This window comes from Scyliorhinus canicula, chromosome 10, assembly GCF_902713615.1.
Source record: "Scyliorhinus canicula chromosome 10, sScyCan1.1, whole genome shotgun sequence".
Classification (NCBI taxonomy): domain Eukaryota; kingdom Metazoa; phylum Chordata; class Chondrichthyes; order Carcharhiniformes; family Scyliorhinidae; genus Scyliorhinus; species Scyliorhinus canicula.
This window is the reverse complement of record NC_052155.1, coordinates 170575601-170592330: the sequence shown is the minus strand read 5'-3', so window position 1 is coordinate 170592330 and position 16730 is coordinate 170575601. Positions and strand designations below refer to the sequence as shown.

Sequence of the window (16730 nt, the reverse complement as noted above, 5' to 3'; positions counted from 1 at the left end):
AGGAGGGGAAGAAGGGGATGCCAAGGAAGCGTTTGCATGTTGGCACATGGGGCTGGAGAATTCCTTTACCTCTGGACCCACAAGAGTTCTGACAATAAATCGTTTAATTAAATTGGCCTGTCCTGGCCAGCTGTCACTTCCTGCTGTGCTTCTGCATTTGGGCTCCAGACATTACAGGGCTACTCCTGACCTTTTATTAAGGTCACATCAGGCATGATTTTTAAAAATGTATACCCCTCCTCACCCACCTACTGTTGATAATATATTTCAGAAGATTCCACTGGTGCCAACCATGATGTATTTATGGTTCTGTTTGCTGCCATCATATGGTGTATTAATGGGTTCTTTTAGGTGTCTCAATGATGAGATTAAGACTTGCATGTTTAAACGAGAAGTGTTTACTGTTAGCCTTTAACTGTTACAGATCCAAGGTATGGCCATGATTGGAGCTGTTCCATGCAGTGTTATGGGCCAGGGTTTAGAGAACCCCATAGTGTATAATGGAGTTCACCTGACCCACAACTTTTAATAGATTGTGGTATGGGGAGCACACAGCCCATTCTACAGGTGTAGTACAGCATAAATGGAAAAGCATTTTTTAAAGCAAAACAATGTTTATTCTATGAACACAAGTTAACCTTTTTAAAACATAGTGAACATCTTACCAACCATCAATTCAAATACAACCCCCAAAGAATACAACACTAAGTAATCCTTAATAAATTCCCAAAAAAACATCCAGAAGACAAAAGACCTTTTTAAACACAGAGATCAGGTTTAAATTCTCTAATGAGAGCAGTTATCCCTTTGAAATCACCAAAGGATCGATTTACAGTTTTTAGATTACAGAGAGAGACTAATACCCCTTCTGGCTGTGACTGCAGTTATCCAGCTCTGAAAACAAAACCAAAACACACCCTGCAGCAAACAGCCTAAAACGAAAGTAAAAAACTGAAAGACAGCGCAGCTCCACCCACTCTCTGACATCACTGCAGTAATAAACACCCATTTCTTAAAGGTACACCCACTACAGTTATTCTATAAAAAACACCCATTTCTTAAAGGTGCTCTCACATGACAGCAGTCAGGCTGCTTACTTAGATTTCAGTTTCCAAACTGCTCTCTCAAAGTCTCTTGCCATGTGACTCTATACATCATACTGATGGTGGTGCTATTCTCCAGCCCATTGTATCCCTTGCTCTGGCGAGGACTTTAACATTACAATGCATGCAGACACATAACATCTCCTTGTAATGGGAGCCTTGGCCAACTGGAAAGTCAGTGAGGATGAAATGGTGCAGGGCAGGAACGGAGGTCAATGACCTCAGCAGGTCAGGATTGGAGGTCAATGATCTCAGGCCGCTAATTTCATAAGGCCTCATTTTGACTCTTTGCATGCCGCGCCATTCTCTCTGGAGGTAGGGCGTAAAAATAGAGATCACACACTCCATTCCCTCTCTTAACTTTGGCTAAGTCACAGTGCAGACACAGCTGACATTCAACCTACACATTACTGCTCGCTTACTCCAGCTTGACATCCCATACTTAACTTTGAAGTCGGGAGCTACTCAGATTTTAAGATAAAAGCAACGACTTACTGCGTCCATTAGCCCCTTCAAAGTCGGAGCCTTCAGCATCAAAGCGTCAAACACCTCATCAGACTCTTTCCGTACGTAGAGCAGGACTAGAAACACAAATGTTTCAAGGCTGAACATACATTTACCCTAATGTCACAGAAAAATGAATCGCTGCATAACTACAGTAGAGTCTGGATTTCACAATCAGTTTGATTGAAAACTATTTTAAAAAGCAAGTTGTTTGAATATGTTGAAGAAAGGCTTTTTAAAGGATGGCTTGTCACCCTCCGTAGAGCACTGGGGTTTATCAGTGGCCATCAAATGCTGTGCTTTTCACAACACTGAAGGTCTGAGGGAAGCTTAATTTGGAACCGCTGTGGTTTGTAAACAGATACAATCAGACCTTCAAATGAAAGAATGATTTCTCTGATCAGATTCTGACCCAGTAAAATGTCTTCTAATGAGGTTGCCTGCAAGTAAAACAATGGACTGGATTTTCCCAGTGCTTGGAGCCAGGTTGGATTGGGTGGGCTGGGGAAATAGGGCGATAGCCACATCCGGGGCAACATTCTCCCCACTTGGGAACTTTCATGGGCAGGTTGGGGAGAGGACAGGCTGTCACGCCACAGAGGAGGGCCGTCAACTAACATTGTTAAGACCCCAATTAGGAGCAATGTGTGGTTTGCCCAGCATTTAATTGGCGGTAAAGAGCCGCCAGCCATGTGTGGAGGTGGCCAGCTCAATGGAGATTGCCTCCCAGCGGCTTGCCCGGGGCCCACTGGAGCCAGGGGCTCTATGCCCCAATGACAGGCCATGGGCAGGAAAGGCCGCACCCAGGGCCCAAATGATTCTGCCAGAGGGGCTTTCCCTCCACTTCTAGGGCCTACCTGTTTAGGCCTGGTATTGATTTATTCCCATCCATGTCTCTGAAGGCACTGGCATGTTGAGGCTCCCTCATGGACCTAGACTTGCCTCAGCAATGCCCACCTCTCCTGTGGCTGGAGCTGTGGGATGTGGTGGAGCGGACAGCAAGAGGGAGCAGCGAGGAGAAGTGGGAAACGGAGGGCACAGGAAATGTAGGGCGTGGAAAACGGAGCAGTAAAGCAGACAGTGAGAAGGAGCAGGGAAGAGAGTGGGAAGGAGCGGGAAATGGAGAGAGTGGAGGGAGCAATGGACAGTGAAAGGGATTGGGAAGCAACAGAGCGAATAGTGGGGACCAGCAGATCAGACGGCAGACGACAGGTGGAGGACGCAGGAAGGAGTGGCAGGAAGCAGGACGGAGCAGCAAAGGGAGTGAGGAGAATCAGTGAAGAGAGCAGAGGGCAGTAGGAAGGAGCAGCAAAGAGAGTGAGGGGAAGCGGGTTGTTGTTTAGTGGCAGGGGTTACAGTGAAGCTTATGGGCAGGTTGGGCTGCCGGTAATTAATGTTCTTCACAGTCAAATGGCCTGCAAACATGTGACCACACCTGCATTACTGCTACTTGTGTGAGATACTGAAGTGCAGCTGGCAAACATGGAACGGTACCTCAGCCCCTCAGGGCAATAGACAACAAAATGTGTATATTCCCAATGAATGGAATCAAGCCTTATGACAAAGTGGCTGTTTGCCTTCTGAAAATGACAGAGCGGCTGATTGAGTAAAAGGCAGTTTTTAAGAGCTTCCCAATGTCTTTGTGAGTAAATGGGTCATGTGGTAAGATATAGGGACAAAGATTTTTTTTTTTTTTTTTAATTTAGATTACCCAATTATTTTTTCCAATTAAGGGGCAATTTAGCGTGGCCAATCCACCTACTCTGCACATTTTTGGGTTGTGAGGGCGAAACCCACGCAGACACGGGGAGAATGTGCAAACTCCACACAGACAGTGACCCAGGGCCGGGATTCGAACCTGGGACCTCAGCGCCGTGAGGCGGTTGTGCTAACCACTTGGCCACCGTGCTGCCCTATATAGGGACAAAGATAATTGGAGATGAGGAAAGTCCTGGTGTGTGCGAGTTACTGGGTCTCAGCCAGTGTGAAAACAGGAATATTGAAGTTGGCCGAGAGAAAAGAAAACAATGTGAGTGTTAGAGTTAGTGTTCAAAATTATCTGGTAAATTGGGAAAAAATTATTTCAACTGCTCAGTAACAAATTCTTCATCCCAAAAAAAATCAAAGCAAAGATATCCTACCAGTAACAGTTATAAATTAAAATCTATAACTCTTAAAACAGAAGTGCATGAATATTTGATATGAATAAAATAACAAGGTACAGGGAAATGGCCGAAGATGTGGATAGCTCTGCCAGGGACCCATAATATCACAACGGACCAATTAGCCTTCCGCCAGTTCACTGTCCCACTTCTTTCATTTACAACAATCTTATCCAATTAGATAAACTATTCAGGTGGAGGGAGCTCGGCCGCATCTTCCATTCACCCGCCCAAGACAGTTAGCGTGGAATATTTTCTACCCGCAGCCCCTGTACAAAGTGTAAACATAGAATTCTCCCACACTGACTTCTGACTCTGCGTTGTGGGTTGCCGACCTCAAAAGAGATGGAACGTCAACTTTTTCTTCCTGCTCAGCGTCCGTTAGCTTGCAGTCCAAATCCCGGCTGAGGGGGTCAGCGGAAATTGATGGAGGCCCCTTCGCCGGGCCTGGGGGTATCAGGCGTCAGCAGCAGCATGATCGCCTCTTGAATCAAAGGGTTATGGGTTCAAGTCCCGCCTCCTCGGGAATTGTACTTTTAATCTAAACTGACAATTCTGCTGGAGGTGCTCTCTCTTTAGGATGAAATGCAAAACTATGGCTCCATTTGCTCAGTCAGGCAGAAGCCCATAACACCATTTGAAGAAAAGTAAAATTCTCCTTGGTGCATATTTATCCCTCATCTAACATATTAAACTGAATTATTTGGTCATTGTGTCTTTGCTGTTTGTTGGTGCCTCTCTGGGTGCAAATTAGATGTGGCATTTCTCATTGTTCCGGCCGTCCGCTGGCAGCGAAATCAATGTTTTAGAACATAGAACAGTACAGCACAGAACAGGCCCTTCGGCCCTCAATGTTGTGCCGAGCCATGATCACCCCACTCAAACCCACGTATCCACCCTATACCCATAACCCAACAACCCCCCCCCCCTTTAACCTTACTTTTATTAGGACACTACGGGCAATTTAGCATGGCCAATCCACCTAACCCGCACATCTTTGGACTGTGGGAGGAAACCGGAGCACCCGGAGGAAACCCACGCACACAGGGGGAGGACGTGCAGACTCCACACAGACAGTGACCCAGCCGGGAATCGAACCTGGGACCCTGGAGCTGTGAAGCATTTATGCTAACCACCATGCTACCCTGCTGCCCCGTACCGGCAGATCTATGCAAAACTGTCATTTGCGTGGATTTCAATATCATTAGCGGGTTGGGCACGTCGTGCTCCATCCTTCCACGATGCTACACCACTCTTAGGCCAAAGTCACGAGGGCGCAAATTGGCGCAAGTATTTACATGTGGGGCCTGGGCGCCATGGCTGCTGCACGTGGGTCTGAAGTCAAATGTAGGCCAGACCAGGTAAGGATGGCAGAGTTCCTTCCCTAAAGGACATTAGAACACCAGATGGGTCTTTTTAGGACAATCGATGACAGCTTGACGGTCACCACCACTGTGACCAGCTTCACATTCCCGATTTTTATGAATTGCCGTGGTGGGATTTGAACCCATGTCTACTGGTCTAGTGACATAACCACCGCGCCATCATCTCGCCAGTCCTGCAAAGCACCATTTTAATCACAAGATAAGATAGTGAAGGAGGTCAGGAAAGTACCTTTTTTGTGCACGTCCTCTTTTATCTGTTTGGTAGCGGTTGGTGGATATTCATCGTCTAAGGATCGGAACAACCTTTTCACAAGGACACTGCTTGACAAAATAAAACTTACTTGTTAGAATTTCAGGTCCACTGAGGAACAATTATCATCTCAAAGATTTAAGTATTCTTGCACAGCATGCTTAGCCTTTACACAAGATAACAAAGAATAAGGTCGATCTTACTTCCTCTATCTGGCGTAGCCTCAAGGATGCCCAAACCCCATCCCGCTGACTAGAGCAGAATCCAATTAGATCCTAAATGATTCCTGTAATTTGGCCTTCTCTATCTGGGTGCCCATTTCATACCTTGATCACTCAGCAAGGTACCTACATTTTCCATTGCTGTAAATACAAATCGAGTGTTGCATTGATTTCCTTACAATTTGAGGTTGAAGGTTAGGTTTCTGAGCATATCTTACGGTCACGGTGAAACGTCTTGACAGGATCTGAACTAACTCCTCAAAAAGCCCTCGGGCAAAGAACAGTTGCAACTCCAGGCCAATTTGAAGGACATCTGCTTTCAAACCAACCCCCCCCCATGTTGAGCAACTAACTATATACTGGGAACGAAGGGGAAATCATGATTGCACAGAGGGCAATCGGTATTGTATAGTGGGGTAACAGAGAAGACCCAAGGCTGGGCAGACTTGATGGATTTTAGCTGTAAAGCACGAGTATTGGGTCCGCGTTCACAACCATTTTCCACCGCTAGGAATACTAGTGACCCAATCAGGGGTGGACGTGGGAGAGAACCTGTCTCTGATTGGAGAGGCAGCTTTCTTCTTCAGCCTGGGGTCTGGCGTGTGGTTGGGGGGGGGGGGGGGGGGGGGGGGTGCTCCACTTTTGCCCCACAGACCAAAGATATGCTGGATAGTGGATTGGCAATGCTAAAATTGCCCCTTAGTGTCCAGAAATGTACAGGTTAGATGCAGTTACAGGGATAGGGCGGGGGAGTGGGCCTAGGTGGGGTGCTCTTTCAGTGAGTTGGTACAGTCGCAATGGGTCCTGCTCTGTAGAGATTCTATGGATTCTATGAACTGCTGTGTGGGGGCAAGAGACTGGCTGCTGATGGAGGGGGAGACAAACTGGCTGCAAATGGGGTTGGGGGTGGCTTGGGGAAGACAGAAACTGCTGCGTGTTTCTCGGGCGAAGCAGAATCTGTGTCTGTTTATGTTCGTGTGTGTGTGTGGGGGTGGCAATGGTGCATGTATGGCTGAGAGTGTGGGAGCATGTGCATGTGCACAAGAGTGCTTGTATGTGTGTATGCATGCGTGCAAGAGTGTATGTGTGTACATGCACAAGAGGGTGTGCATGCGCAAGTGCGCGCATGCAAGTGTTTGTGTGTGTGCACAAAAGTATGCGTGCGCAAGTGTGTGTGATCATGTGCGTGCACAAGAGTGTGCGTGTGTGTGTATATGAGTGTTTGTGCATGTGCACATGTGTATTTGAGTTGTGTGCATGAGTGTTTGCGTGTGTGTGTACGTGCACATGCAAGTGTTTATGTGTGTGCAGGAGTGTGTGTATACACCCTGGTGTCAGCGCGAGAGTGAGGCTCACACCCAGCCTCAGGGTTTGTACAGACCCTCATCTCTGCACACCAACATACTCACACCAACTCACCCAGTGGGTGTGGGGGAGGCTGAGTGCATAAATATCCTGGACATGGAGTGAGCCATGCAAGACACCGTCGGGTTCAGTGGGACCAAAGATCCCACCTGTGGCCAACGCCGGCCTCTGCCGTGGGGGGAGGTGGGGGGAGGAACATTCTGGTCTGAGAGCGAGCCCAAAAAACCCAATCTGACCCTCTCACACTCTCGTAGCCATCTTCATTAATTACTCATTAAATTATCGATTTATTCACTGTCCGTGTGGAGTTTGCACATTCTCCCCGTGTCTGTGTGGGTCTCACACCCACAACACAAAGATGTGCAGGGTAGGTAGATTGGCCATGCTAAATTGCCCCTTAATTGTAAAAAAAATAATTGGGTAATCTAAAATAAAAAATTTTTATTAACGATTTATTGCTTTATTTTTGCTCATCGAATTGTTTCTTTTCTTCATCCCTCAACATTTTGTTGAATTCATGACTAATGGTGCACCAAACCTTTTTTTTAAAAATAATTTTTATTGAAATTTTTACAAAATATAAACATCTCAACTCTATTAACAAAACAACGGTAACACTCCAAGAACAATACCCACCCAACTTCAAAAGCAACTACAAACAAAAGAAAAAAAAACAAAAGAACACCCAAACAACAAAAGGGAAAGAGATAACACCCGCCACATCCCACAAACCCATGTACACAGTTCTCCCTGGTGCACCAAACCTGAACCATTTCGAAATTTGTTCTTCGGCCCTATGACTGCGAAAAAGATTGTAGGGTTTCCCCTCGCACAGAAAGGTTGGGAAAGACTGATTTAAAGGATAGGCCAAAACAATTTGATTGTTTGGAACTTAACTTGCTAAGAGGGTGGGGGTGGGAGGAGAGTCAAAATCAATGTTGTTATTATTGAGCCCCTGTTGCAATAGTGTGACCCCGTTTGCTGAAGCATTCTATCCCTCATCACGTTTGACCTGACACAAAGGAATGCTTACCCTTCCCGCTCCATGTCATCGGTGCTGACACTGTACATCTATAAAACGGAAGAACATCACTTTAGAAACAAGTCACAAAGAAATGTTGTACATTGTACCAGAGAGGAAGGCGAAGTCACAAAATTATGACGATCAGTTTGAAACCTCCTCACCGCTGCTGATTTTCCGTTGTCTTTTCCTGCAAAGCTGACTGATTTGAGGCTTTACAGTTCAATCTCCTTTGCCAGCAGGGTTTTATTTTCCAACAATTGAACATAGGAAGCCATTTGCAATTTGATTAACACAGATCAGAGGCTGGTAATTCTGCGGCGAGTAACTCATCGCTTGACTCCCCAAAGCCTGTCCACCATCTACAAGGCACAAACAAGGAGTGTGAAGGAATACTTGCCAGGATGAGGGCAGCTCCAACGCTCACGAGGCTCGATGCCATCCGCTTGATTGCCACCCTATCCACCACCTTGAGCATTCAATCCGTCCACCACCAATGCACATTGGTAGCAGAGTGTGGCATATACATATCCCGCAGGGGACATTCGGGGTGGGAATGCTTGTCTCCTCGTGTTCCTTGCAGAGTATGAACTCCCAACTAGGGTTGGGATATCTCAATTACCCAGTGCATTTCAGGTTGGCTAGTAAGGCACCGGCCAAGCAAGAACCCAGTAGGGATCTACCGGGAAGTATATATCATGCTTATTTTTACTCAGTGTGGACTCCCCATGTGCTTATTACACACATGACCTCTACCATCGAGAACAAGGGTAGCAGAAACATGGAAACACCACCACCACCTCTTCAGTTTTCCTTCACGTCACATGCCATCCTCACTTGGAGCTGCATTGCTATTGTTTCACAGGTGCTGGATGAAAATCCGAGAATTTCTGCCCTTACATCAAATTTGCTGCACCTCCAACAGGTGGACTGCAATGGTTCAAAATGGCGGCTCACCACAACCTTCTCACGGGTAATTAGGGATGGGTAACAAATGCTGGCCTAGCCAGTGCTGCTCACATCCCATGATGGGTTTGAACATAACCCCCATCCAATTGTGAACAGAGGAAAGTCATCCAATCAAGTGTTGCATTCTTTCCAAAAATAAAACATGTTTTTTAATTTTTTTCTAATGAAGGAAAAATTTAGCGGAGCCAATCCACCTACCCTGCACATCTGTAGGTTGTTGGAGTGAGACCTACGCAGACACGGGGAGAATGTGCAAACTCCACACGGTCAGTGACCCCGTGCCGGGATCGATCCCGGGTCCTCAGCGCCGAGAGGCAGCAGTGCTAACCACTGCACACACCCCCCCCCCCCCCCCCCCCAGGTTTGGCATTCTGAAGCACGTATCATAAGTATTAATTTCGAGACTAAAGGCCATTTTGTTTAAACTCTGTTCAATCTGCATTCCGTTAAAAAAAATCAGTATTCTTCCATTTTCAGTGCATAAAATGTCACGGTAAATCATATCAAAACGTGTAGGCAGGGTGAGGACACAACAGGGCACTTTGGCCAACAAAGCCAAAGGTTTTGATAAGAGTAAAAAAATGTCAAAAAGAAAACGGGCCAGAAATCCAGGCATGCCCACTTGGTCTCAACGTGAAAGATGAGGTCCATCGCTCCCATATACTGAGCATCATTATAATAGAGGCGACTGGACAGCAGACCTTTCCGGCAGAGTTGTGTAACATAGTTCCGCTGTTTAGGCCCACACTGGCCTTCAGGTGAGTAAGTACAGGAAAAGTGCTCGGACTCACATCAGGAACTGAGGAGAATGGACAAAGATCAGGGGCTGGCAGGGGAAATTGGAGCAAAGGTGGTCGAAGAGGCCAGGCATAATGGGATAGGAGGGACAATGGTCAGCTTTCTAAGGTGGCGACTGAAGGAACGTTCCAATGGTTTCTGGCTCCACAGTCTGGTTAGGTATTTTCCATCTCAGTTGGCAGGTGATCTCTCGGGCTAGTTTCCCTTGAGTGTGGCCAACAGCAGCATGGGATCTTGGGAAATGAATCTTGGAAAGCGAGCCTCCAGCGGATGCTAGCCCTCTTACTTGCATATGCACCTTTGTCACACATGAGTAAAAGGCTTCTATTTATTTCCTTTCATAACATGGTGGACAGTGCACCTTTGGCCAAATGTGCATTCATTTCCTGCTAACTGGTTTAATCGGTAAGTTAGCACCTGCATTTCTAGACCAACATTTTTCCATCCTCGACATCCATCTATTTATCCATCGACATAGAGGTCTTTGACATAATAGGTCAGCCACCGAAGAAATAGGGCTGTTGGTTATTCACAACCTTCACGCCTATCAGTCGCAGGACCCAGGGCTGAACACTATCCACCCGCCCCTCCTTGTCTCACTTGTCAGGATTACAAAAATTACAATATATGGGGAAAAAAGTGTCTTCAAGAAGAAAGTGTTTGCACACTTAGATGCAAACACGCCAGCTTATTTGAAGTAAATATGCCTTTGGAGCATCGCATTTGTAAAGGATTTTGCAACAAGAGGTATTCAGACAAGCCAACAGAGAAAGTAAAAGATGACAAAAGCGAAGGAACTATAACAAACAAGCTGACACTTAAATTGCCATTCCACCCCAACTCTCAACGACCCCCCCCCCCCCCCCCAATCCCCCCACCCCCATCCCCTACCCAAACGCTCAAGTGGGTTAAATGTACCAATGTATTATATGGAATGATTTGAAGACATGTAGATTGGAATAGTTCCTGGTTTAAATGCTGGACATTATCATGCAACCAACAATGCCTAAGGGGAAAGGGAAAAAGAATTTAGACAAACATCCCAAAGATGTGTGGGTTAGGTGGATTGGCCATGCTAAATTGCCCCTTAGTGTCCAAAGGTTGCCTAAATTGCCCAAAGGTTAGGTGGAGTTATGGGGTTACAGGGATAGGGCGGGGGATTGGACTTAGATACGGTGCTCTTTCAGCGGGTCGGTGCAGACTCAATGGACCGAATGGCCTCCTTCTGCACTGTAGAGATTAAACATTCAGAAACTAAGGGCAAGGTTTTCCCAGCCAGGCACTGTGGCAAGCAGAGTCGGCGGCTGGCCAGGAAAATCTGGGGGGGGGGGCATTATAAGTCAACGGCTTTCCAAATGTTCTCGTGCCACCTCGATGCACGCCAGAGTCGGAGCTGGAAAACGATGGCCTAAATGTAGACACTACTATTAAACTAAACCATTTTAAATCAAGACGCTCAAGCGATGTAAGCCATTAGATGGAAGGGGGAATGTTTTTACCTGCCCGCTCCTCTGGAGATTCCCGAAGTGAATGTCCGGTATGAAGAGAACTGGCTGGGAATCCAGGTCGCTCATGGTCTTGAAGAACGTGGCATCATTTCTCTTCTGCAAGGCTGCAGAGCTCAGTTTGCCTTCTGATGCTGAATGCCGGGGAGGAAACACATCATTATCCCAAAGGAATTCCTCACGCCAGCTGATAATACCTTTTGAAGTCAGACTTTTTTTTTTAAGGAAAACACAACAAATTTGGTAGTGAATCAGCTTACAAGGGTTTACTTGGCTTGCTGTTCCCGGAGCTTTTACTTTCTTCCGGTTCTGCTTCCTTTCTTCATCACGGATTTTTCTTTCAGCTCCCTGAGGATAAGAAAAGGGAGTTGGTAGGAATAAAAACCTCTGGGTTACAACATGGCGGCTAATAGCAGGGGGACGGGGGTTCTATATATGGATAGGAAGTACTGAGATTTTTTTAATTTTTTAATTTAAATTCTTTGATATTTTTCTTTTGGAAACTGGTTGGCTTCACCTTTGTAACTGCAGCGGAAGATGGGAATGTGAGAGAGTACAGGCAAAGGAATCAATCAATTTGTGTGACAGTGTTATATGATCGCAACGGTGGATTAGCGAGCCAAGAATCGCTTCCCACAATGCTAAGTCGGCAACAAGAAAAAGAAAATCAGGTCAGTCATGGCTAATGCCAGAAAATTTAACCACAAAAGTCGGTCATATTGTCATGGAAACCAATCTGGTTCAATAATTTCCATCGGGGAAGGTGTCTGCCGTGAAACTCCAGCCTTACAATATGGGACTGACTCTGAAAGGAAGGCCTTCTGAAGTGACTCAAACACTATCACTGCGAAACTGTAATGATACGAGAAATATCTGATGGGCCAATCAGCAATAACCTTGGCAGCGGATTAGGCAATTATTATGGGCCAGGGTTTAGAGAACACCAAAGTATGTCATGGAGTTCACCTGACCCACAACGTTTAATAGATTGTGGTTATGGGGAGCACAAGGGCCCACTTTACAGGTGTGATGCAACAGAGATCTAAAGTATTTTTAAATAAAAACAATGTTTATTCTATGAATCCAGTTAACATTTTATAAACACACAGTAAACACCGTATCAACTACCAACAGTGATACCCCGCCAAAGATACAGTACTCTATAGGTAACCCTTAGTAACTTTCCTAACAACATCCATAAGTCAAAGACCCTTTTTAACAAAGACAGTAGGTTTGCATTCCTTACAGAAACAGGTATTACTTTGAAATCATCAAGTGATCTGGAGACATTCTTTAGCGTGCAGAGAGAGAGAGACCAAAATACACCTCCTTGGCTTGAATGCAGCTCTCCAACTGAGAAACGAAACTAAAACTCAGAGCCAAAAACTGCTTTCAGTTCAAAACGAAAGTAAAAAGCAGAGCTAGAGCCCAGCTCCACACACACAATTGCATCACTGCTGCCACTTGAGAAGACAAACATTTCTTAAAGTGACATTCCCATGACAAAATTAACACTGCTGACTCCTTATCAAAGTCTGGTGATTGGTGACGAAGCTGGGAGATAGAATCATAGTCATACCCACAGGATCATCTGTCAGTCAAGCTTCATCAACATCCTTGCCTATATCCTGTAGAATCATAGAATCCCTTCAGTGCAGAAGGAGGCCATTTGCCCATCGAGTCTGCACTGACCCCCCAAAAGAGCACCCTATCTTTACCCATGCCCCCACCCTATCCCCGTAACCCACTAACTCCATCTAACCTTTGGACACTAAGGGACAATTTATCATGGCCAGCCCACCTAACCTGCACATCTTTGGACTGTGGGAGGAAACTGGAGCACCCGGAAGAAACCCATGCAGGCACGGGGAGAAAGTGCAAACTCCACACAGTCACCCGAGGCTCGAATTTAACCCGGGTCCCTGACGCTATGAGGCAGCAGTGCGAACCACTGTGCCACCGTGCCGTCCCATTATATCATTATAAGGTTCTACTACAGTGTCTGACACTTTTGGTGAAGGCACAACGCTGAAAGTATTCATTATTCTGTCAGGGTATTCTTCACGGATTTTACTAATAAGGAGTGTTCCCATGCCAGAGCCAGTACCACCACCCAGTGAATGGGTGAGCTGGAATCCCTGGAGGCAATCACATCCCTCAGCTTCCTTCCGCACCACATCCAGAACGGAGTCGACCAGTTCAGCTCCTTCTGTGTAGTGACCTTTGGCCCAGTTGTTGCCAGCACCGCTTTGCCCAAAAACAAAATTATCTGGCCTGAAGATCTGCCCAAAGGGTCCAGAACGAACGGAGTCCATTGTACCGGGCTCCAGGTCCACAAGGACAGCACGAGGGACATATTTGCCACCTGAAGCTTCATTGTAATAGACATTAATCCTCTCCAACTGCAGGTCAGTGTCACCGTGGTAGGTTCCAGTGGGATCAATGCCATGTTCATCACTGATAACTTCCCAAAACTTGGCCCCGATCTGATTGCCGCATTGGCCGGCCTGAAGGTGCACGATCTCCCTCATCCTGGTTGCTCGGAGTTTTTTTTCCGCTCCTTCTCTCTTCCAACACACGCGCCACTCCTCCCTCTGGTTGCCGAGCACAAAAGAACGAGACGCGCAAAGTCCGTCCCATTATATCATTGGCAGGAGCGACCCAGCTGATTTGGGGGCACAGTGGTACACAGTCCACTGGTTTTCAACATTGACTCTAGATTCCAGGAAATTTCACGGCTACCGATTGAACAATATCAAGGAAATCTCTTGCTCATTAGCGCCTTCAGCAGAACGCTACTTGTAGGAAGCAAGGGAGCAGATGGGAGTGAGCAACTTGATTTATCCAGCATCACCGACTAAGCTGGTCAAAATTTGAAGGCTGCAGCTGTCAGAATATTGAACATAAGGGATATGGGCAGGAGTAGGCCACTTGGCCTCTCAAGCTTACTTGGCCACTCAGTAAAATCATGGCTGTGGTTTGAACTCCATTGTCCTGCCTATCCCGAGATTCTTTGACTCCCATGGCAATCAACAATCTGTCCATTCAGCCTTGAATACATTCAGCGACCAACCTCCATTGCCCTTGGGGAAGAGGATTCCAAAGACCCTCCGAGCAAAGAAATTCCTTCTCATCTCGGTCTTAAATGGGAGACCCCTTATTTTGAAACTCTGCACCCGAGTTATAGATCCCCTCCCCCACCTACAAGGGAAAACATCCTCTCAGCATCTACCTTATCAAGTCTCCACAGAATTTTGTATGTTTCAATAAGATCACTGCATTCATAGAATTGCTACGGTGCAGAAGGAGGCCATTTGGTCCATCGAGTCTGCACCGACCCTCCGAAAGAGCATCCTACATTGGCCCACTCCACGCCCCTCCCCTGCAACCCCGTAACCTAACCTGCACAGCTTTGGGCTGTGGGAGGAAACCGGAGCACCCGGAGGAAACCCGCGCAGACACGGGGAGAACGTGCAGACTCCACACAGACAGTCACCCGAGGCCGGAATCGAACCCGAGACCCTGGCGCTGTGAGGCAGCGGTGCTAGCCATTGTGCCACCGTGCGTTGTTCTAAATTCAGACAAGTATAGGCCTAACCCTGCTGAACCTTTCCTCTTAAAGCAAGCCCGTCATCTCGAGATTCAGCCTGGCGAACCTCTGAACTGCCTCCAGTACAATTATATCCCTCCCCAGATAAGATCAAAACTATACACAGTGCTCTATTCTAGGGGTGGGTTCACCACTACACAGCACTGTTATAATAGACTTCCATACTTTTATCCCCATCGCAATAAATGCCAACATTCCATTTGCCTTCCTAATTCCTTGCTACACCTGCAAATTAACCTTTTGTGATTTATGTACGAGGGCTTTAAGAACCATCTATACTACAGCATTCTGCAGCCTCCTCCTCCTCTTCCCTTAGGTACTATGCCTTCTAAAAGAGCATTGGCGACCATGGACTGCCATTGGATTGACCCGTGATCATGCTTGGCAAAATGCTGTAGCGGTTTGACATATTCCGCAGTCTCACGGCATTTAAATAATATTCTGCTTTTCCATTGCTGCCATCAGACGTTTTCCCACATTACGCTCCGTCTGCCAATTTTTTGCCCACACACCTAACCGATCTATAGCCCTTTGCAGACTCGCCGTGTCCTCCCCTCACAGCTGCCTTTCCTACCTATCTTTATATCGTCCGCCTGGGGAACAGCATGAAAGACTTGACCTTGTCCTCACCGAGCTAACTTTCTACGGGCTCTGACCACATGCCAGACCCGTAACAATGTAGTTGGCTCTTAATTGCCCTCCGGAATGACCTGGCGAATCTCTGGGTTTTAGAAAACTGCTTCAACAAGATGTGGCAGTATCTTCACCACACAAATTGCAGTGCTTCAAGAAGGGGGCTGACCACCACCTTCTTGGGCACTTCTGAATGAGCAAAATGAGCTAGTCCTGGTCAGCAATGCCCATATTGTATGAATGATTTTTTTTTTTTAAAAAGCTCTAGTACTGAAGATGTGCACCAGACCTTCGATGCTCTGATACTCAAGCTATTCCAGTGCAGCTATGACTCAGGCAGCAGTTTGATAACACCTAAGGTTGTCCAGATGTGATCTAAACACAAGAAAAATCTAACCAATTATTGCCCTATCAAACCCTTCCCAATCACTAAACCTACTTACCAATAACCATTGGTTACTGTAAGGTTCATTTTGATTCCTACCTGAACATTCGGCTGCAAACTTCAATGATCTAGACATAAGCACAAGTCATAAGAGGTCTACAGCACAGAAAGGCCCTTTGGCCCATCCCCTCAGCGCGGTCAAAAATGACCATCTAACTATTCTAACTTAGCCCATAGATGTATACCTTGGTATCGCAAATGCACACCTAAATACGTCTTAAATGTTATGAGGGTCTTTGTCTCCGCCACCCTTTCAAGCAGCGGGTTCTAGTCTCCCATCACCCTCTAGACGATGAAATAGTGTTTGCTCACAGCCCCTCTAACCATAGAACATAGAACAGTACAGCACAGAACAGGCCCTTCGGCCCTCGATGTTGTGCCGAGCAATGATCACCCTACTCAAACCCATGTATCCACCCTATACCCGTAATCCAACAACCCCCCCCCCCCCCCCCCCCCCCCCCCCCCCCTTACTTTTTAGGACACTACGGGCAATTTAGCATGGCCAATCCACCTAACCCGCACATCTTTGGACTGTGGGAGGAAACCGGAGCACCCGGAGGAAACCCACGCACACACGGGGAGGACGTGCAGACTCCGCACCGTCAGTGACCCAAGCCGGGAATCGAACCTGGGACCCTGGAGCTGTGAAGCATTTATGCTAACCACCATGCTACTGTGCTGCCCCTTAAATCTATGCCCCCTGGTTATTGATCCTTCCACCAAGTTTCTTCCTGTCCACTCTATGTTCCTCATAAT

At 46.7% G+C, this 16730-nt stretch overlaps 1 protein-coding gene across 2 annotated transcripts in view; it reads right to left on the bottom strand.

Annotated features, from left to right (window-relative positions):
* Positions 1-16730, bottom strand: part of LOC119972771 (grainyhead-like protein 2 homolog) — a 136715-nt gene that overhangs the window by 3441 nt on the left and 116544 nt on the right. For both annotated transcript variants that reach the window (XM_038810116.1, XM_038810117.1), the window contains exons 10-14: positions 11544-11631; positions 11278-11417; positions 8024-8061; positions 5384-5472; positions 1599-1684 (exon numbers count right to left, since the gene is read on the bottom strand). In XM_038810116.1, coding sequence (XP_038666044.1) covers positions 1599-1684; positions 5384-5472; positions 8024-8061; positions 11278-11417; positions 11544-11631 — 441 coding nt within the window. The remainder of the gene's footprint in view (positions 1-1598; positions 1685-5383; positions 5473-8023; positions 8062-11277; positions 11418-11543; positions 11632-16730) is intronic.